Below are 22,898 nucleotides of genomic sequence, written 5' to 3'. Positions count from 1 at the left end.
TACGAGCTTTAAAAGGGAAGAAAGTATAGGTAATCAAATCAATTTCACACAAGAGAGCTTAAAACCTACAGTGGTTCAAGTCTGTAAGATTAACCAACAGTAAAATATATTTCCCTAGAAACTTGACTGTAAATTATGAACCATACAATGACTGAACCATCCTCATATTACCGTTGACAATGCAAGCTCATTCCTAAAATACAAAATTGATTTCTCAGCGATCTCACAAGCACTTGTATGAATATCCACTGACATAAGATTTTTTCAGTGTAATGTAACTTCATGATACTCTCTGCCTTCCCGCAAAACTAACGAAAATCTTCCATCATTATATCTTGTTCTCTGTTTGTAACACAATTACCCATCTGCCGTTTTTGATAAGCTGAGACACAGAAAGAAACAATTAGTTAAAATGCACTGGAATGATATCAATCCAACAAACAGAGAATGGGTGAGCAGTTTATCCTAAACTTGATATACGCATACATAAACCCAGGGAAAGCCTCCAATAATTGCAGGGTAAAAGAATTCAATATTTATCACACTCCAAATCTCTATAAACCTGTATACGCTAACACAACAGAAACACTGGCAAACACACTAACTATACCTCTTAGACAGGTCATGCCTATACAGCTTGCCTACAAAACCACTCCATATAACAGAAAAGATACTTTCATGTATGTCATGAATCTTAATAATTTGGTCAGTGCACAACAAACAAAATATTGAATATAAACAATTTTCCTCCTTTGATGCATGAAACTCGTATGTTTGTAATACATCATTGCCATAGTCCAATAGATTTTCTTGTTTTGATGTGATCTCTCCAATATAGATGTTTGTTCTAGACAAACCCTGGACCTACTTCGATTATTAATAAAATTTTCGAATGGCAGCCAGGTGTTCTGGAGTTCCCTCCAGAAATAAATTAAAAAAAATAGAAATATATCTTATGTTTATTGTCAGGGGAAAAGGATATATGGGGATGGCCCTGCCTGACTTAATTTTTTGTGCGCAGCACACATAATTGTGCCCTGCAGAAAGATGACCTAGAAATTTTGACTGATAGATACCTAGAGATCCAATTCAATCATTTACTACCATACCCTCTCATATAAGCCCACACACCCCCTTGTGTTCCATGAAAACACTATTGGTAATTCTGAAATTGTCAATATTTAGTTTGCCACAAGGAAAATTCTACTTGGGCGGGAACTTTGCAAGTGAGGAAGGGACCTTTCAGATCATTCAAATCCAAAATTTCTGCAAATTTTGACTTCTACATAGCACAAATAGGTGTGCCCCAGCCCACATAACATTATTATGTAGCAGGCTGTCCATGACTTAAGTAAAAAAATTTCAACATAAATCTCTCATATAAATCTTTCTTACTCGTGTATGATTTTACAAGGATGATCCCTATGGCTTTGATTAATAAGGCATCAAGTGCTATGCATCATTCTTTGTGGCTTCTATCAAACCTCTGAAGGTTTTAAAAAAAATAATAAATATTCAATAGTTAAAATCCCGGAAGGAGGCCATTGTTTCTCCATTGCTTTCCCTAACTGTTGCAGACAACTATTTTTCCCACATGAATCACAATAGGGTGTTCAACTGCAAAACAGAAGTGCAGCTCCACCTATTTTACAAATAAAAAGTGCAGTGTGAAAATGCCGCTTCTACTTATAACTACTACCTCAACAATGAATGAAAGTTCCACTTCCCACCACTGTTAACTTTTTGACAAGCCTTTTCTTTCAGCTAGATCTAACAAGTTATCTAGTTTATATTTAACCATATGAGAAAATTTCTATCACTCACCTATCTTTAGTAAAACTCTACTCAAACTTTCACATTTGAATCCCCCAAAAATTCAAACTCCGACTTCTTCTTCTCCCTTGATGTTTCAAATACCCAAGCTACCACTCTATTTTTAAAACCTGGTTGGTTTCTCCTCGGTTCATATTATTTGGTTAAAACCTATGACTTGAACCATTAAACAATCTTATATGTTCTCAAGCACTAAAATTAACTTAAAAATAAAAATAAATAACTAAGGATGACTGCCAAGGGAGTAACTGGCAAGTGCAATAGTGGAGACATGAAAAGCTAATACTCTATCAGATCTCTACCATTTTCAGTGGATTATTCATGATCTTTGCATCTATTTGCTCACCTGCAATTCCTAATTTCTAACTTGTCCTCTACATCGAGTAGTAGATTAAAAGCTAAATTAAAAATTTTGATAAATCGTTTTGGGTTCTCTTCTCAGCACCAGAAGCTACAGTATTGATTAAAACAGAATTGGAGAAATCGACAATCTGCAACAAAAATTTATTTAAATTTCTGAATCTGATTGAACTTATTCAAGTAGAACAATTGAGAAGAACATAAGAGGAATTAGTCCTCCACTACCAACTAAACGAATTAAAGAGAAACAAAGAGACATGGAAATAGAGAAAGATGGTCACTTTAATTTGAGTAGAAGTGGTACACAGCTAACCAATCATGGTGGCGGAGGTCAGCTTAACATGTAAGGATTTGTCAAAGAAGGCAGTGGCAATGGAGGTATGATGGGGGAGGCGGCTCTAATGACCAAATGTTTATTCTAAATAAAGTTCTCTCAGCGGGAATACACTGGTGAGGAATTTCCAAACATCAGATCTGTCTCGGCAGCAATCCTTAGTTAATTTCAGTGGTCGAGAATATAAGATATTTCAATGATTCAAGTAATGGGTTTGAACAAAAAAATATGACCCAAAGAGAAAACAACTAGATTAGGAAACTAGAAAGGTAACTTGGGTATCTAAAAACATCAAGGGAGAAGAAGAGGTGAGAGTTTGGATTTTGGGGGGAATCAGACATGAAAGTTTAAGCAGGGGAGTTTTAGTAAATAGGATCTAAGTATAGGGGAGTGACAGAAATTTGATCTAACTATAATCAAGATGCTTAGGGGTTCACACAACATTATCAAGGCTCCAGCTAAGAAACCGAAAGAGAGAGAGAGAGAGAGAGAAAGATCAAACAAGTATTAATGACTCACATTTACTAGAAGAACCAGCCAGACAAGTCAGCCTTGATTTTGTGTTAGCCTCAACCAGTGGATTTGGCTTCACCTTCTCGGCCGTGCGGATATCCCAGACCCGTATGACCCCATCTGATGATGCAGATGCTACTAGATAGGGGTCATCAACGTCACCATTGTCACCACCATCATTACGCGTCAAAACAACAACACCTTTCACACGCGATGAATGAGCACCCTCAATGCTGAATGCAACTTTGCCGCTTTTCGTATCCCAGGCAGTGACACTGCGGTCTTCTCCTCCAGAAAATAAGAGTCCGTTCTGTAACAATCATAAAGATACAAAACATCATAAGGGGCAGGAAGAACAGTTGACCCCTGAAGAAGTAAAGATACTAATCACAGGCATCAGTATTAACTTTTCAACACGTTACAACATCTGGTGCCTTAAAAAATCATAGCAGTTTCCATCAACTGAGTTTCACAGGTATTGATTGCTTTCTTTAACTTGATAGACCACTAATTAAATTCCTTAAACCTTTTTAATAGGCATATCCGTATCTACTATAGGCAAGTATTATTTTGAGACATACAGAGGAGCATAATCATATGAGATTAGATCCGCATTCATAAATATCGAATGAACAACAGCTTCTAACAGCTAGAATAGAAGGTTAACAGGAAGCCTTAGCACCACAATTTGAAACAGGAAATCATTTTCAAGTAAGACATATCTACTGAGGAGTGAGGACCACTACAAAGAGTTAACAAAGTGGATTTAGAAAAAGAGGAAAACAAAAGCAACATAAAACAAAGTTCAAACAATAAGAAGTCGTACTAATAAGAACAAATCAAGGGGTATTACAGAGCTAGGGCTACAGCCTACAGAAGGTAGTAGGCAAGGTTCAGGGAATAAGGATCAGCCAATCAAGCATGGTCCTTTTAGGGATTTTGGCAACTTCTTCCTGAACCTTCCAAATTCGAATCAGAATCAGTAGCGGCCGTTTCTATCACCACCAAGAACAAAAAACAGTTAAGCCTTTTCCCAAATACATGGGTCAGCTACATTGATTTTTGTCCTCCAATCAGCTCTACTTGAGGTCATACTTGAAACAAGACCTAAGCAACCGATTTGTCACCAATCCCAATTATTCAAAGTTCAAATCTAAGTCTTGGCCGTCTAGTTATCCCGCCTGGCTGAAACCCTAAGGTGGGCCCATCTTAGCCTAAAAGGGGGTGTTTCTGGTCAAAACCAGCCCAAATAATTGCTGATTTTTACTTTCAGAATTTTCTCTTTTATTTTCTGAAGAGTTTCAGTCAGTTAGGAAGTTTAGTTTGAGTTAAATAAGAATCCTTGAGTCTTTAGTTCGTATTGATTCCAGCACATGTCAATTAGAGTTTTTAATAAAATAAATTTTAGCATGTGCTAATTAGAGTCTTTAGTTAATTAAGATTTGATTTCAGCATGTGTCAATTAGAGTCTGTTAGATCTTTTATTATTTATTTGATCGGTTGTGATTAATGTGGTAGGATCCTAATTTATAAAGGAATGCTACTTAGATTTAGCATCTTTTAGTAGGCTATAAATACCCTACTATTTCTTTGCAATTCTTCAAGTTCGATTATTTGAATAAGAGTATTGAGTTTGAGGATCATAGTTCCTGATTGAGGGGGCCATGGCAAATTTTAAGTAAAGCTATCTTCTTCAATGATCAGCAACTCTGTCTAGAACTCTTCTTTGAAAATTCCAGCAGCTGTTCAAAGGTTTTTCAAGTTTCAGTAATCCCAGCCCCTTCCCCCTTCTCCTCTCCCATCGCAAGGGTCCCCTACCCCTTCCCTTTTCAAAAGCAGCCCCTCCCTCCCTACCCTCCCCCACCCTCCCTCCCTCTGTAAACCTCTCGGTCCCTCTCTATCTGGCTCTAATTCCTTGGGGCAGAATTAGAAAAACAGAAAGAGAACAAGAAAGAAAGAAAGAGAAGAAGAAAAGGAAAGGAAGATCAAGGAAGAAATAGAAGAGATTCTTTTCCCTTTCAAACATCCAACCCATATCCATCATAAGATCCCTTCTCAAACCCAATTCTATTTAGAAACCATAATTCCCTTCCACTCATATTTCTCTCATCCCATATTATTCTTGGGTATCTCAAACCCATCCCTTAGGTGATATGTCAACAATCCTGACTTGTCCCTAAGATTTTCCCATAATTTCTTTAGGGCTTGTTTGGTTACATGAATCTAGAGATTTGAAATCTCTGGATTCACAACTGGGAGATTTTTACACGTTTGGTTGTGTGAATCTCTAGATTCATGAAATCTAGAGATTCACCTTTTTACACTAACAACGTGAATCTGTAGATTTATGGGTATATGAGGTGAAACTCTGGATTTCACCCCTACTATCAAAACGTTAAACATTTGAACCATAATTCAATAAAATATTTTTTTTAGGATAAATCTACAAATTTCATTCCAAAAATTCAAGCTAACCAAACAATTAATTTTATGAACCATGACTCTAGAGATTTGAAGTCTATAGATTTGAAATCTCTAGATTTTTGAAATCTACAGACTCAAGTAACCAAATAGGCCCTTAGAGATTCACAATATCCTATCATCTCATAAAAAGCCATCTTAGGTTTGATAAAACCTAACTTTTCCATGTTTCCCAAATTGTTCATTAGATTGCAGGAAGATTCTAGGAAATACTTAATTTAGAGAATCCATTCTAGGAAACCTAACCCTAAAATTGGGTTTTACATCACAAAGTGAGGCAGGTTATTTGGATCTAATTAAATCCAAAATAAAGGCTGCAAAAAAAAAAAAAAAAGTGACTGGAGCTCCACCTCGAATCCTGCTGCATCACAGGACATGGTGTTAAGTTTGATATAACCCCAAAACTATAGTTGAGGTTTAATTTCAGTAACCAGGATAGACTAGTACTCAGTGATTGTACATGAAGTTTGAAGACAGACAAATAAAGAAGGTTTTATGAAGTCAGGAGGAAAAATTGCAGCCTGGAAATACCATTTCAACACAAATAATTCAAGGCATTGAGGGGGCCTGGAAAAACAAAAGGACATCAAGAAGGCAACAGACAAAACCTAGGCATTGAAGGTTTGCTCTGGGGAAAGGTAATACAAATCAATATCAAGGATCCACAGACGTACACAGTAACCTATTTATTTAACAACCAGATCAAAGTCTCCAGAAAACCTTTTTTTTTTCTTTTTTCTTTTTTTGGGCGTGGGGGAGCAAGACCAATCATTTGCCAAGAGTAAACAAGCATGGCTGGAAGTATCTCGCTGCCAGAACCCCATTCTTGCACATATCAGTAGTGAACTACTAGTCTACTACCCATCCACCTCACTTTCTCTTACATCCAAGAACCAGGCAATAAAGAAATACCTAGGTCAAAATTGATTTAACATATAATGCAAGCGCAAATAACTACAGGTAACTCATGGACAAGTTTGTGTTCAGTTTAACCAAATAACCATAATTCCCTATTCCTTCTTGTGTCACACATCAACTAAATAACACTCAGCATCCTCTAAACCAATTCTATGGTTCAGTAGCAGAAGTAATAAAAATTGAAGGTAGCAATCATATAAGAAGTTCAATTCTAGAAAGGGAACTAACCGAGCCGGGGGCTATAGAAAGAACCCTCTTTTTATTTTCCATCTCGAAAATCAACTTCGTATCCTCTGATTCGTGCACCGAAATCTTCTCGTCCATCACCATAAAGAATTTATTTCCTTCATCGTTATAACTAAGCATGGTTGCCTCCTTGCCCAATTTACAATGAAAGCTCCTCTTCCCTCTCACCAAATTCATGAGAGAAAAAGTAGAATCTCTGCCAACAGTCACCGCAAGTCTCCCGGAAGGATGTATCGCAAGATCATTAACCCCTCTCTTGTGAGCCGACAGAGTCTTGAGATGAACAAAAGGGTCGGCGTCATAGATGCACACGGTGCCGTCTTCTGAACCACTGAGTAGATTACGAGGAAAGGAAAGAGAAGGGGGTGTGTAGAAGGACAGAGCAGTAACGGCGCCTTTATGGTCCATTAGGTTTCCGACCTCGGAAGAAGTGGAAAGGTCGTAGATTTTGATGGCGTCGTCCGCTCCGCCGGAGACGGCAACAGGGCCGGCGACAGCCACACATTTGATGGTGGAGAGGTGTGATGGGTAAGAGAAGAGAGGTTTCAGAGTTGGAGAGCCTCGGGTCGTGAGTTTGTATCCCCATATAAATTTCTCGTATGAGCCTGCAACTAGAGTCATGGCGTCTCTCTCTTCTCAATGAACTGCAGCCCTGTAACAGCGGAAGTTAGAGCAGGCAGCAAACCTAGGGAAATAATTTTAGGTTCGGCTCCTCTCTATTCAGGAGTGCACTGAGTTATCAGCAGTTGATGACTGGATTATATTAATCCAATGGTTAAAAATAAATTAGTTTCACCCTAAATAAAACACTTCTTATCGTCTTCCTCTTAAAAACAGAAAGGCTTCCATTACAAAGGCGCTTTTTATATATGGGGATAGGGATATTACATATGCCGCCGGCAGGAGTTGAACCCATGACCTCTCCACTGAGAAGCGGGTTCCTAACCATCCTACTACTCCTCCATTGGCCTGCATTTGGGTTTTATTTTGGGTGAAAATAGATTATTTATTTTTAACCATCCGATCAGTATAATCCATGTGTCACACGTCTCATGTCTCATAATTCATTGGGCACTCCTAGGAGATACTCTCTGGATTAAGGAGTGCTGCAAATGGCAAGATCAAAGTATTGTGCATTAACCGTGCAGCACTAATGTTGAGCCCAATTTAGTGTAACTGGACCAAATTTCAATTTTTTAATAAATGTGTAATATCTCTTGGATTGCGAGCCCATAGACATAATAGATTGAAAAAGAAATTGTGAAGAGATGAAGGCTTTATACAAATCTCCATGAGCTTGGTGCTTCTATGTAAGGGACTGTCCACTGTTTCAAAAACGTATCCATGACCACAGATTTTACAAGCTCAAAAAAGGTGAGATTGAGGTTGACCCTTAGGGGTAGGCGACAGAAGAACAATGTCTAAAGGCTTAACTTGACCTTGTCATTTTCTTCAAGTAAATTTCCCATAGCCCTAGCATCTCCTTTGCCCTTTCTCCATCTATGTCACTCAGCCTGAGGGCAGCAAGTTAGGATTTGATTTCTAATGCCTTGAGTTATGAACAAACTACAATGTCAATCTAATCCAACTTTGAAAGCAAGTCAGGATTGGATTCCTGATGCCCAGAGTAATGAAGAGATTCTGGGTTATAGAAGGTTCCACCGAATTTAATTCTATGAGAGACTACAAAATTACTATTAGTTGTCTCCGAGTTTAAAAGGAGAGGGTTCTCTCTAATGTTGATACACATTTTCGGACATCAGAGAGATGAGTATTACAAAAGCCAGTAGGATCAAGCCACGAGGGTCTAGGCTAACAACAACATAGTAGCCAAACTACCAGTGGTTGTGAATAGTGCACCCCCTAAAAAGAACAAATGGAAGGGTTTTTGTCGTTCTTTTCTTCTCCATCCTCCATGTTCCTCTTCTTCCTTGCTGCTGGTGCGTTTGCCGTTAGCCATGAGTAAATCAATCGCCTGAGGAGCTACGATCTAGAGATGTCATCTTGAGTGAGCAGAGGGCCTACCTTGCATATCTCTTGGGCATTGTACATTTAATTTCTGATGGAGCCGAACACCCCTGAACCTCTTTGTTGGAGCCGAATATCCCTGATCTCCCCTGTCCATATAGCCTGCTTGCAGTTCAGCTCGAGATTTTTAAAATGGGCATTTATGGTTTGTATGAAGGAGCTCTGATGCCACCTACCTCCCCTGAGTGTTTAATGGCACTTTACTCAACATTCTTCTTGCTTATTTCTTTTGTCCCTGTACCTAGTGGCGGAGCCACGTTGGGACCGGAGGGGGCCATGGCCCCCCGGATTTTTTGAAATTGGAAATATCCTTGTTTTTTTTCCTTATTTCTCTATCTTTAAATGTGAAATACCACTATTTGGCCCCCTCTAAAAATTAAAAATAAAAATTTAAGATAAAGATAATGGGTACAAATGTCATTCATAATCTCTATCTAATGGTTATCATTCAATCCCTAGTTTCTATTTATTCTCTCATGAATTTCCTCTTTTATTCCTATTTATTCTTTTTTTTTTTCCTCACACGTCTCACAAAATATTAAAGTAGTTAGCAAATTTGGAATTTTCCTAAATCTTCTCCACATCAGGTATTCATTCTTTCTTTCTCAAATTATTCATTTCTCTCTCTCACACTCACGAATTTTCTATTAATTTACCTAATTTTTAATGTAGACTCTACATTAAAATATAATAATATATTCTGAGATGGGACCTATAGTGGGTCCCACATTGGCCCACATATATTCGGCCCCCCTCCATGTTCAATCCTGGCTCCGCCCCTGCCTGTACCGACTCTGTCCTGGCGATACCTAGGTTTTTCTTTTTGTAGCTCTGTACTAACGTTTTTGTCTACCAAGTTTTCGCTTGTTTTGGTGTGTCATGCAAGGAGCATGGGAAGACATATGAATCGTTACCCCTCACACCATACGAACAAGCAACACTGCCAATCTCCCTCGACTCAAAAGGATTTGAGCCGATCGTCCTCTAAACCGGTGGATGGAGCTTCAAAATCGAACGCTTGGAAGGCATTGCATCCTTCAAGTTTTCATTTTGCTGCCACTAGTGAATCTTCTCAAAGAAGTAAGCTTTTGAATTACTCTCTATTCGGGTATGCAATCGGTTATCCATGAGAGCATATTACCATTACTTGTCAAAAGATCGCAGAGGCATGGAATCCTCTTGGTGCTGTTGAGGTTTCTGGCGTGGGAAGAGATACTTTTTGGGCTTCATTTATGTTTGAAGACATAAGGAATGGGTTTGTCTCCCTCTCTCCTTGGTGGCTGGAGCACTACCTTCTCCACCTTACCTTGGAGCCCATGCCTGAAGGAAGAAGAAACACATGACTACCTCCTATTGCTCTGTGGATTCAGCTGAAGGGTATTAGTTTCGACTGCTACAACTATAAAAGAATCAGGAAAGTTGTTGTGGCCATTGGTAAGGTTATTGACATCCAAATGCAACCGTATGTGGTTGGGCTATCTGTTGATGCTTCTAGAGTTAAGGTGATGTTCAACATCAATGAAAGGGTTGTCCCAACAGTCTCAATAAGAAATGCTCAAGACGATATTCTGGAATTACAAGTGCTTTATGAAGTGAGAGTGTTGTGCTCTAAGTGTGGAAAGATAACTCAGCAGACCAGGTACTGCAAGTCCAGTGATGATCTACTGGAAGATGGATATGGAATAGATACTGAAGAAGTAAATCAACATTCGGTTGAAGCAGGGTCGTATGCAAGACTGAGAACCGAACCACTTCTAGCTAGTGTTGCAAGACTTCACTCTACACGAAGTTTAGGGAAGCTGTACAATATCCCTGTTGGTGGTAATGAGCAGGGGCAGCCTCAAATGTGCAACAACCAAGTCCAAACTGTGGACTCAACCTCCTTCTCTACTCATCGCAAAGATACAGATCTGACCAAGAAGGTGATCTATGATGCTAATCTACGAGGAGAAAAAGAAAAGGAAATTCTGAAACAATAGGAAGTTAAACCCATTGATGTTCCACCAGGTGAGCTCATGGTTGCAAATAACCCCAAAGAAAAAAGTGATGAACCGATACCTGATCTTAATCCTCTGATCGATGGAACTAGGGAAAAAATCGATGAATCCTCTCAAGTTGAACTTCTTAATCAATCGAAAGTGCATGAAATTGTGAAGAAGATGGAGCTGGATGGGAAAGAAGTGATTCAGTCTATTAGGGCAAACATTGTGATCTTTAAAAATATCACCTATTGTAATCACAAGGATAAGGTTCTTAGTAGGGCTGGAAAAGGTTTGGCAGTTCCGTCGGCTGGTATGGTTAGTGGGGAAAACGAGCATGTATCATCCTCCCATCTCTAGCGCAGAAGAGTATATGAGCCAACTACTACTCTGCTTGATGCTCTTCCTATTTTGGATCCTGTTGACGTCCTCCTTTGCAACCTGGAAACAACCCTCATGAATTGTTCTGAAGCATTATCCTAAACAGGTTTGTGAGTGGGCTCCATCTTAAATATGGTAATGTTATTGCTCAGGAGATACCTCAATCCACAACTCAAGGCCACAATGCTCACGATGGAATGACAGATCCAGATCTATAGGCCCCTCGGGTTTTCCCTATCACCCAAGACGCCTTCTTCTTTGATTATTTTTTGGTTTTCTTTATTTCAATACTTGCTATCCTTCATTGTTGGAGTAGGAATTTTCAATTTGTCCCAAAATTGTTTTTATGCTTAAATAGGTTGTCTGACTTATTGGCTGTGAACTATCCTAGTTTTGATATCCTTTAATTTGTGGGTTTAGCTTAACTTTCATCTTTCATTCTTAAATCCTTCTATTCTTTGCATTATGTTTGTGTGACCTGCTTCATGTTGGGGTTAATCCTCTTGTTATTTTCTGCATTATTAGTGTCTTCGTTAAGAAGGGGGCTACTTCGCTGTCATCATGAATATTTTTTCATAGAATGTTAGGGGAATGAATGGAGGTTTTACTCAACAATGTATTTTTAAAAATCTCAAGAAATACAATCCCGAAATTGTTTTCCTGAGTGAACCAAATATTCTAACCATCTCAACTTCTTGGAGACCCATAAAATTTTTTCGAATGATATGACCTTCTGTGTTTCAACAATAGCGAGGGGGTGAAGGGGCTCAAGGGGCTCAAGGGGGGACATGTGTTCTTATTTCCAAACCGCATTCAATTTCACAATTTTTGGCCGAGAATGGGTGTTTTATTCTCCTTTGTTCCACCCAATCTTTAGCTTGGATTGCTATCTGTCTTTATGCTCCCCTAACCTATGCTGAAAGAATTAAATCTGGCATATGGTCCAAACTCAGATCAGGGTCCTGGATAAACCAATCATGGTTATTGGTGACTTCAATGAAGTTCTCAACCAGACTTACAAACTGGGGAATTTGTTCAAGCCATCTCCTACCTTATCTTTTATCAAGGAAATTATCTCCTCCTTCTCTCTTAAAGAACTGACTAGACCCGGGGAATACTTCACTTGGACAAACAAACAGAAACCTCCTAGCCTGGTCAAAGAAAGATTGGATCTGTGTTTCACATGGAATGCCTAGTTTCCCCATGCCCAACTTCGTAAATTTTCAAGCTTAGGTTCTGATCACAATCCAATCATGCTCAAGTTAAAAAAAAAATCTTTCTCGAGGGCGGAAACTGTTTCATTTTCAAAATGCTTGGAATTTCCATCAGGAATTCCGTGAAACTGTGAACCAGACTTGGGCCGGAGCTGGTTGGGCCAATCTGGAAACCAAATTGGCAAATCTTTCAAGAATTCTACAATGTCGGAATCGGGAAGTGTTCGGAAACATTGATAACATTTTCCATAATTTTGCCACCGAAATTGTGGTTCTCCAATCTCTAGATAATCCAGAAGTTGAGAAGATCCAAGAAAAAACAAAAAATATCATGTGGGCTCTGAATCCTTGAAGAACATTTCGGTTCCAAAAATCCAGATGTCGCTATATTTTGGATGGTGATAGAAACACCAGGTTTTACCATCTTTCGTCTAAAATCAATATTCACAAGGGAACAAAATTTATTTTCTTGACATTGATGGGGTCGTTGTCACCCAGCCACATGAAATTGCAAAAGGATTTGCTGACTTCATGCAAGACATGTTTACCTCCTCAAATCCGCTTGAACCTAACTTTTTTGAAAGTTTGTTCCCTCCTATTTCTGAATCTAACAACCTTGCTGGAATATCGTCTATCCCACAGCTCGATGAAATCAAATAAATTGTGTTCTCGTTGGGTCCTCATAAAGGCCCTGTTATGGATGGTTTCAATGCCTTTTTCTTCCAACAGCACTAGGACTTAATTAAAGAAGAGGTAATTGATTTTGTGGCGGATTTCTTTACTAATCCCGTTCTACCCCTTGGAACAAACCATACCCTTCTCTATTTCATCCCCAAGAAAGATCAACCCTTGGTCGTTTCAGACTTTCGCCCGATCAGCCTTTGCAATGTATCTTACAAAATTATTGCACAACTCCTGGCGAGAAGGCTCAGACCAATACTGCCCAATGTTATATCGCCGTGCCAAGCTGCTTTTGTCCCGAATCGCCAAATCACGGATAATATCATGGTAGCACAGAAAATTTTCCATTTTATGGAAAAAACGAAAGCAAAAAATGGGTTTGTGGCTCTCAAATTAGACATGTTCAAGGCCTACGACAAAGCGGAATGGGGGGTGATAACAAAGCTTTTATCATTCCGGGGATTTTACTCCTGTTGGATACAAATGATCCAATCTCTTATTAGCTTAGCTTCCTTTTCAATCAAGCTCGACGGAACTCCACATCACTACTTCTCGGCATCTAGAGGATTACAAAAAGGATGCCCTCTCAACCCTTATATGTTCTTAATCATCATGGAAGTTTTCTCAAGATTACTAACTAAATATAGGAGACTGAATTTATTCCAAGGAATTAATGTGGCTAGAAGAGCTCTAGAAATTTCTCATCTCTTTTTTGTTGATGGTACTTTCCTCTTCTGCAGGGCGGAAAAGGAGGATCTTCTTGCACAAAAGGTTGCAATGGAACTTTTCTCTGATATTACAGGACAATAAATCAACTTACAAAAGAGCGGAGCCTACTTCAGTAGAAATGTATGGGTGGAAAAGAAAAGAGCGCTCCTCACCATCATAGGAATAGGTGAAATGAAAAAAGATGCAGTGTACCTTGGTACAAACTTATTCCATGGAAGATCCAAAGTAAAGAAAATCTACATTTCATTCTTGATAGAATGACAAGGAAACTTTCACTATGGAAAGCATCCAATCTCTCTTTTGCAGGAAGGGAATTTCTAATCAAATCAGTTCTTCAACCACAATCCATCTACCACATGCAATGCTTTAAATTCCCTAACAGTCTATGTTCCCAAATTGATTCTCTGTGCCAAAGGTTCTGGCTAGGTAATCCAACAAAAACAAAGAGTCTGACTGTCACACCCCACTCGCCAATAGCGGTTACCCGCCCGATAACCCGTGGGTGTGAACTGTCACAAGATCCACGGTCTTACCATCAATAATAATAAATGCAAGTACTAGATAATCATGAGCAAGAATAAGTTCAATAATTAATAAAAAGGGTACAAGAGTCCAAATACTCCAATAAATATCCAAGAAAAAATCAAAGGAAAGAATAAAAAATCAAATGTAATATCGAGTTCAGCGGAAGCAAAATAAATAAAACTAAATAATCTTCTTTCCAGTTTCTTTCTCCATATCTAAATGGTATTTCTCATGAATAATAAGGAAGGGGGGGTCCTCTAGTCATTCTCCAAACGCTACTCAAAACATCTGGCAATCTGCCATTGCCGGTGCCACATCCTTTTCATAGGAGAAGGCTCCTTCATACAAATCATCTCCAACTTCCGACATTGTGCCACCATCTGTATAGCTCATATAATAAATACAATGAAAGGAATGAGTTCTGATGAACTCATTAAGGAACAGACAATTCTCATATATATGTCAATACAATCTACAAATGCACATATGAAATGATATGGATGGTATGCAGAAATATGAATGCTACTAAGATCTAACTATGCAAATCTCTAACAATTGACATGCTTTAAAATATAACACCAGCCCTCCTTTGGGTAGGTTTAGTCACTCTGATCCGGCAAGGACTGGCTACCTCTGTAGGATCCTGGGCAAAGGGGTAAGTCCACACCTGGCTCTCAAACCATGGCTGGGGTTAAGTCAACACTCTCTCACCACGACCATTGGTAATGAGTATTGGCGCATGTCGGGGTTTCTAACCCAATGCAAGTCATAATGGTAACACACTATATGGAGTCCAGATACTTCCCCTATAGCACCAACCAACTTGGTTCAGTATCCTTCTCAACCTAGGAGTGAGAACACTCATGGACAGGCTCTGGCTGTTGGACTCCACTCCTTAACCCTATGGTCATCCACATATTGTTGGGGCGGAATGCTCTCATGACTCCTCACGACACCCGGTTTGCTCCTTGGACGTCCATGAGCCCAACCCTAACATATGCAACCCTATCATTGCATGACCAACAATGGACCACTGAGTCTCCGCATGGGACTGGTTACCGTTGTAGGATGAAATAGAGTCACGTCACCATTGTCACGGGTCAGCCAGCTTCAATTCCCCTGCCGAAAGGGTAATAGCATGTGGGGTACCTAGCCATGCAATTCTAGACTCTCCTAGGTATGTCATCCAGTAATCATGATAGTGCTAGAGGCATCAGTGAGCATGTGTCCCATACCACCGCCCTCTGATATCTCCAGCCAAGATATTCCAATGGAATATCCCTTTCATCACAACTACACTACATCACTCTTTATCATACCATGAACAATTGTGCAACGTCATAAAAGATGAAGTACATAAAGGAACACCACAAACAGCACAATAAGATTCACATGCTTTATACAATTACAGTAAGATACATGATCAAAGAATAGTAAATAGAACAGCTGAATCATCATGTTTATGTAATTGCATATAAATAAGAATGCATGTCCTTACCTATAATTTAGTAGAAGTCCCTTAAATTGCAATCCAAACACAATTATAAAACTTTAAGTAGAAACAGAGGACACCTATATACAGGGTTACAAGAATGTATAAGAGTCAAGAGTCAAATCAAAGCCAAAATCAAACCTACACAGCCACTGGAAACTAGCCTGTTGCTTGGGTCAAGCAACCTCCACAAGCGACCGTTGACTTTTGATCATCCAATTTCAATCCGTTTTGGGATGATCTTAGTCTCAATTTCAATCTTAATAGGTCTATAACAAAGGGATAACATAAAACCCTAAAATTAACACAGATCTATTATCCAAATATTCCCCTTGATTAGATCCATTTATTTAACAAATGCGAGGATTCATTTCTGGACAGGATCCCATCAAGAATATTGGAAAGAGAGCTACAACTAACCAAGTGGGTAACCACTAACAAAATGGGGATGGGTTCATATCAATTAGAAGTTGAAAAGAAGAGAATGGGAGATGGAGATTCATTACCTTAACCAGAATCACCAAATACAGAGGGGAAGAGGTTCCAGATCACTAACAACACTTCACCCACCTTCCAGCACGTTTCCACTGCCACCTAATCTCCCAAAATAGCAATCCCGAACATAGTAATGCGTTAATAGAGCGAGGGTTGCTATTTATAACAAATAGGGGCAAAATAGGGCATTTTCCCTCAAGCAAAACCTGGCGGTCGCTTGTGGTGGTCGCTTGGTTCAATCAACTGCCACTAGCAACCACTGTAACAACTCCCCTATTTCTAACCCGGGATCCGTATTGCAGGTCCGAGAACCCGAAGGTCTAAGCGGGTAAATCTGTGGAGTGTCCAGATAGAAGTCCATGATCCATACCCTGAACCCATGGATCTAGATTCTCTTGATGAAGAGCCTGTCTTGCTTGGTAGTTGGACTTCTGGAAGGCAAGTGATGTCTGGGAATGTCCGGAATGAAGGTAAGACCTCCCCATGTGTTCATTAGGGTTAGGTTGTACTTGGACATTAACCCCCCTGAGCAAAGCACCCTTGTATAGCAATATACTTGGGGGCAGTTGCTAGTGGTGGTTGATTAAACCAAGCGACTGCCTTAAGCGACCACCTGGTCCTGGTTGCGGGGTTTTGCCCTATTTTGCCCCCAGACTCCTATAAATAGTAACCCTCGCCTATTTTACGAATATTATATTCGGGATTACTGTTTTTGGAGGTTAGACGGATGTGGAGACATGCTAGAAGCAGATCTGAAGTGTTGTTAGAGTCCCAGAAGGTTCTACTGTCATTCATAGTTAATCGATTGAGGTTAACTGATTCCCTGTTCACTCTTACTTCACTTTTAGCTATGATAAAAGTAGATTAGTGTTTCCCTTTGGTTGTTATTGATCCTTCTATTGCATTGTCTACCTTTTTGATGATCTTGGTGAAATCAGATCCGAAAATGAAACCCTACTTTCATGAAAAGGGCTTATCTAATCAAGAGGGAGGATTCTGGATAACCAATTTGATGTCATTGGTTAGGTTTAGTATCACCCATGGTTATGGGAGTGATAGATTTGAGATTCGGACTATGATCATTCAAAATTTGGATTGAAATCGGATGATCAGAAGCCTGAGTTTCGGATTGAAAACTCTTTGTTTTTGGGGCGGTCACTAGTTGCGGTCGCTCAGCCTAAGCGACCTGCTGGTTTCCAGTGACCAAATGACTTTTGGTTTTGATCCGATTTGATTCATTCGACTTATACCTTATTGTAACCCTGTATATAGGTGTTCTCTGTTTCAAATAAAAGTCTTATAATAGTTTATGGATTGCAAGTTAGAGGAATTCTACATAATTACAGGTAAGGACATACAATCCTATCTTTATGAAATGACTTAAACATGCTAGTCTAGTGTTTGTTATTGTTGTTCTTTCATTTCATATGCTGCTGTAACCTTGTTTAGCAAGTTGATCTTATTATATGCTTGTTGTTTGTATTGTCTTTACTTATACTTTGTTGATCATGAATGTGTTTTGCTGATGTTGGTTGGTTTGTGGTTCTGATGGACGGGGTATTCCATTGGGATATCCTAGCTTGGGATATCAGAGGGTTGTGGTATGGGCCACATGCTCGTTGATATCTTTAGCACTATCATAACTATTGGATGACATACCTAGGTAGAGTGGTACCCCACATGCTACTACCCTTTCAGTAGGGGAATTGAAGCCGGATGACCCGTGATGACAGTGATGTGACGATGGTCCACTGTTGGTCATATAAATGGTAGGGTTGCATATGTTAGGGTTGGGCTCATGGACGTCCAAGGAATGGACTGGGTGTCGTGAGGAGTCATAAGAGCATTCTGCCCCAACAATATGTGGATGACCATAGGGTTATGGAATGGAGTCCAATAGCGATAGCCAGTCCGTGAGGGTTCTCATTCCTAGGTTGCGAAGGATACTGAACCGAGTTAGTTGGTGCCATAGGGGATGTATCTAGACTTCATGTAGTATGTTCCCATTATGACTTGCATTGTATTAGAAACCCCGACTTGCACCAGTACTCATGCCAATGGTCATGGTGAGAGAGTGTTGACTTAACCCTAGCCATGGTTTGAGAGCCAGGTGTGGACTTTCCATTTTACCCAGGATCCCTACAAAGGTAACCAATCATTGTCGGATCAGAGTGACTAGACCTACCCAGAGGAGGGTTGGTGTATATCTTAAAGCATGTCAACTATTAGAGACTTGCATGGTTAGATCTTAGCGGTATTCATACTTTCCATTCATACATATCATATATGCATTTGTGATTGGTTTGACATATGGATGGGAATCATTGTTTGTTTTTACTGAGTTCTCCATAATTCATTCCTTTATTTGTCTATGTTTTATTAGCTTGTACAAATGGAGGATATACGCCGGAAGATGGATTGGTTTCCCATGAAGGAACCTTCCTGTATGAAGAAGATGTGGCACCGGCAATGGGAAATGGAGATAGCCCTGTGTGTGCGGGAGCTCCTGTGAGTGCATGAAATATTGCACTTATAGCACCCATTGATGGGTGGAGGAGACAGGTTGCCAAGCAGTTTGCTCACCGTATGGAGAAGAACTGGAGGACCCCATTTCTAGAAATTCATGAAAAACATTATTTAGCTTTAGAGAAGGAAACTGGAAAGAAAATCATATATAACTCTTTTTAATTTGCACTTTTCATCAAGGCACCAAGGTCCGAACTTATATACGTAGAATTTCGATGTCCGAAGTAAAAGAAGCTTTAAGGAGGATGAAACTCGGCAAGACACAAGGTCCTGATGAAATCCCAATTGAAGTATGGAAGAGCTTAGGAACCCATGGACTAGTTTGGTTGACTAAGTTGTTTAATAAGATTATGAGCACAGGGAAAATGCCGGATGATTGGAGGAGAAGTGTTGTGGTTCCAATTTACAAAAATAAAGGAGATATTCAAAGTTGTAATAACTATAGGGGCATTAAATTGATGAGCCATACGATGAAATTATGGGAGAGAATAATTGAAACCCGTTTGAGAAACTTAACTACAGTTACGGAGAACCAATTTGGGTTTATGTCGGGAAGATCTACAACGGAGGCTATTTACTTAATTAGGAGACTTATGGAAAGGTATAGAGAATGTAGGAAAGATCTTCATATGGTATTTATTGACCTAGAAAAAGCTTATGATAGAGTCCCTAGAGCGTTAATTTGGCAAGTACTAGAGAAAAGAAGTGTTGCAAGTAAATATATAAATATAGTTAAGGATATGTATGATGGTTCGGTGACTAGTGTTAGAACAGTGGGGGGACAAAGTAATGAATTCCCGATAACAGTTGGGCTACATCAAGGGTCAACTTTAAGCCCATATCTATTTGCACTGGTAATGGATGAATTAACCAAAGACATTCAAGATGAGGTACCCTGGTGTATGCTTTTTGCAGATGATATTATGTTGATTGATGAGACCCAAGTGGGGATTAATACCAAATTAGAATCATGGAGATTAACTTTGGAATCAAAAGGCTTTAAACTTAGTAGATCGAAGACAGAATATTTAGTTTGTAACTTTAGTCATGATCGGCCAGATGATGAGGTGGTGATACTTGACGATAAAGAGATTCCTCAGAGTGATTGTTTTAGGTACCTAGGTTCAATCACAAGTAAAAGAGGTGATTTGGAAGATGAGGTTTCCCAAAGAATTAAAATAGGGTGGATGAAGTGGAGAGGTGCGTCCGGGGTCTTATGTGATCGGCGTATTCCATTAAAGCTTAAAGGAAAATTTTATAGGACCATTATTCGACCAGCTATGATGTACGGTGTAGAGTGTTGGGCTGTTAAAAAGAATCATATAGATAAACTCAGTGTAGTAGAAATGAGGATGCTAAGATGGATGAGTGGCAAAACTAGGATGGATAAGATAAGAAACGATCATATTAGAGTTGGGCTAGGAGTTGCTCCCATAAGTGATAAGCTTAGAGAAAGTCTTTTGAGGTGGCACGGCCACATTCAACGGAGACCTATAAATGCTCCTGTACAGAGAAGTGATATAATCCATATTGAAGGAACTAGAAGAGCTAGAGGTAGACCTAAGATAACCTTAGGAGAAGTGGTGAGAAAGGATATGTATAGCTTAGGCCTTGTATCTAGCATGGCCTCGAACAGAACTGATTGGAGGGCAAGAATCCATGTAGCCGACCCCATTTAGTTGGGACAAGGCTTATTGTTGTTGTATTTGGACTCCTGTAATCCTTTTATTTAATTATTGAACTTATTATTGCTCATGATTGTCTTTACTTGCATTTATTATTATTGATAGACTAAAATCGTGGATCCTGTGACGGATCACTCCCACGGGTTGTCTGGCGGGTAACCGAGACCGACGGGTGGGGTGTGACAACCACCCCCTAGTATATTGCTATACAAGGGTGCTTTGCTCAGGGGATTGAAATCCAAACACAACCTAACCCTAATCAACACATGGGGGAGGTTTTACCTTCATTCCGGACATCTCCAAACACCACTTACCTTCTACCAGAGACCCAACTTCCCAGTAAGGCAAGTTCTTCAAACAAGAGAATCAAATCCATGGATTCAGGGTATGGATCATGGATTTCTATCCGGACACTCCACAACTTAATCTGACTAGACCTTCAGGTTCTCGAACCTGCAATAAGGATCCCGGGTTAGAGATATGGGGGTTGTTACACTAACGCTAATTTCATGGGATAGATGCTGTAGACCAAAGGAAGAAGGAGGGCTTGGGTTCAAAAGAATTGCCAACATCAATGAAGCACTCCTACTTGAACAAGGATGGAGGGCTATTGGTTGAAGAAGATTCCATTTGGGCCCATCTCTTAAAGGCGAAATATTTTCCAAACGTATCTCTCTTTCATCCGAAAAAAAAAAAAAAAAAAAAGAAAAGAAAAGAAAAGAAAAGGGATGATGGACATGGAATAGCATTTGTGCAATTCTACCAACTCTACAACAGATGGTGATGAGACAAGTGCGAAATGGAAAAAATACTTCATTCTGGTTTGACCCTTGGATAACAACAACCACAAATCATTTGGTAGGAGATCCGGTATTGGGACCATGGCTGCCTAATTCGACAGTAGAGGATGTAGTCAACTCTATGCCTTTCAGAAACAGGGAGTATTCTCACAACCTCGCTCTACCTTCTAACACATTGATGACAACTAAACAACATTCGTGGATTTCGTTGGTATCACCCAATGGAACCTTCACGACAAAACTAGCGGGAGAAGCTATTCGGAAAATAAATCCAACCACAAATCCATTGGGGAGCACAAGGTGGTGGAAATTCCTATAGAAACTACCCATACACCCCCAAGTTCAAGACTTTTTTTTGGAGATTGCTGAATAAAGGATTACCCCTCGCCACAACTCTATCTCCATGGATAAGTTCATCACCGCTCCGCAGATTCTGCTCCCAAGCCAATGAAACATATTGGCATTTGTTCATTTCTTGCAAATGGACCAAACGAATATGGGTAGCAGGATTTTTGGGTCTCAAACGGAAAACTTAATTGCTCATTCAGATTCCATTATTCACTTATGTGAAACCATGGTTTGTGATTGGGGGATGGATAACACAACAAAAAAAGGGACAATGTCGATATTTAGCATTACTTGTTATTTTGTATGGAAGGAAATAAATAATGCCTTCTTTTCGAGAAAGATACTGTTGTAAATATGTTGAAAACTTATTAATGTTATTTTATATAAATATCTATTTTAATCATGTCTTTTATCCATGGTTTTATTTAGTCCCACATCTGGTTGAGAAGACCTAATTATATAGTTTATATATAGTAAGGGCCTATGTAATATTAATTTGTGCAACATGAACCGAGCCTAAACCCTGTTGTCACATAGGCCTTGATCTGGACCCATTTTGTCATGGGCCCTGTTCTAGAAAGCCCATTGCTGGGTGAAAATGTGGAGATGCCATTTGAGTGGCACTCTCCTATAGGGAGGTCAGCTGGAGGTACTTTCCTGAAGAGAGATGAGCTGAAAGGTACCCTCACATAGAGAGGTGTCCTTACCCTATCACCCATAGCCTTTGGGACTCTATATAAACTCATTTGCATGTTCATTCCGAACACTGAATTACCTCCTCCTCTTTCTTTCTCTCTCTCCTTGTTGTTGTTCAGTCAAGCAGTGAACATTACCTGATACACCTTAAGTAACCTTTTTGGGGTGCAACCTTAAAGGTTGGGCTGACTGATCTTGGGGTGAAGACACTAATCTAGGATTCATTGTCATTCTTATACTTTCTTAGTATGATGCTACTGCTGTAAGTACTTCAAGTACAGTAGTACCTCATTCATGTATTTCTTCATTACTTGAATCATGTATGATTACTTATCCTTGCCATTTACATATGTAATTGATCATGTTTATATGAATCCTTCTATTTGATAAGATAGCGGTTGTGTATGTTATGACTGAATTGGGAATGTGATTGATTAGGTATGATTTGGGATTGGGGAGTGTCCTTGTGATATTTAATCCTTGGACATCAGTGGGAATAGTATGGGATATTTTCGATGGTGCCCTTCGACGCTTTCCTGAATTATTATATGTCATACATAGGGCTTGCTAGCAGTGTTTGGCTAAGATGTCCCTATTATATCAAACCCGATTTGGAAGGGTATTGAGACCGAGT

General features: G+C 39.5%; 1 protein-coding gene across 1 annotated transcript; it reads right to left on the bottom strand.

The window, feature by feature from the left end:
* Positions 1–210: 210 nt before the first annotated feature.
* On the bottom strand, positions 211–7,440 carry LOC149005344 (Transducin/WD40 repeat-like superfamily protein). The gene is made up of 3 exons (XM_089169365.1): positions 6,668–7,440; positions 3,047–3,350; positions 211–382 (listed from the first exon to the last, which is right to left on the bottom strand). The coding sequence occupies exons 1-3, from the start codon at positions 7,304–7,306 to the stop codon at positions 309–311; spliced, it is 1,017 nt and encodes a 338-aa protein (XP_089025491.1). The 5' UTR covers positions 7,307–7,440; the 3' UTR covers positions 211–308.
* Between the last annotated feature and the right edge of the window lie 15,458 nt (positions 7,441–22,898).

The sequence above is a fragment of the Hakea prostrata genome, chromosome 9, assembly GCF_041222555.1.
Source record: "Hakea prostrata isolate BN-2017 chromosome 9, UWA_Hpros_2, whole genome shotgun sequence".
NCBI classification, from domain to species: Eukaryota; Viridiplantae; Streptophyta; class Magnoliopsida; order Proteales; family Proteaceae; genus Hakea; species Hakea prostrata.
This window is presented reverse-complemented; position numbering and strand designations above follow the sequence as displayed.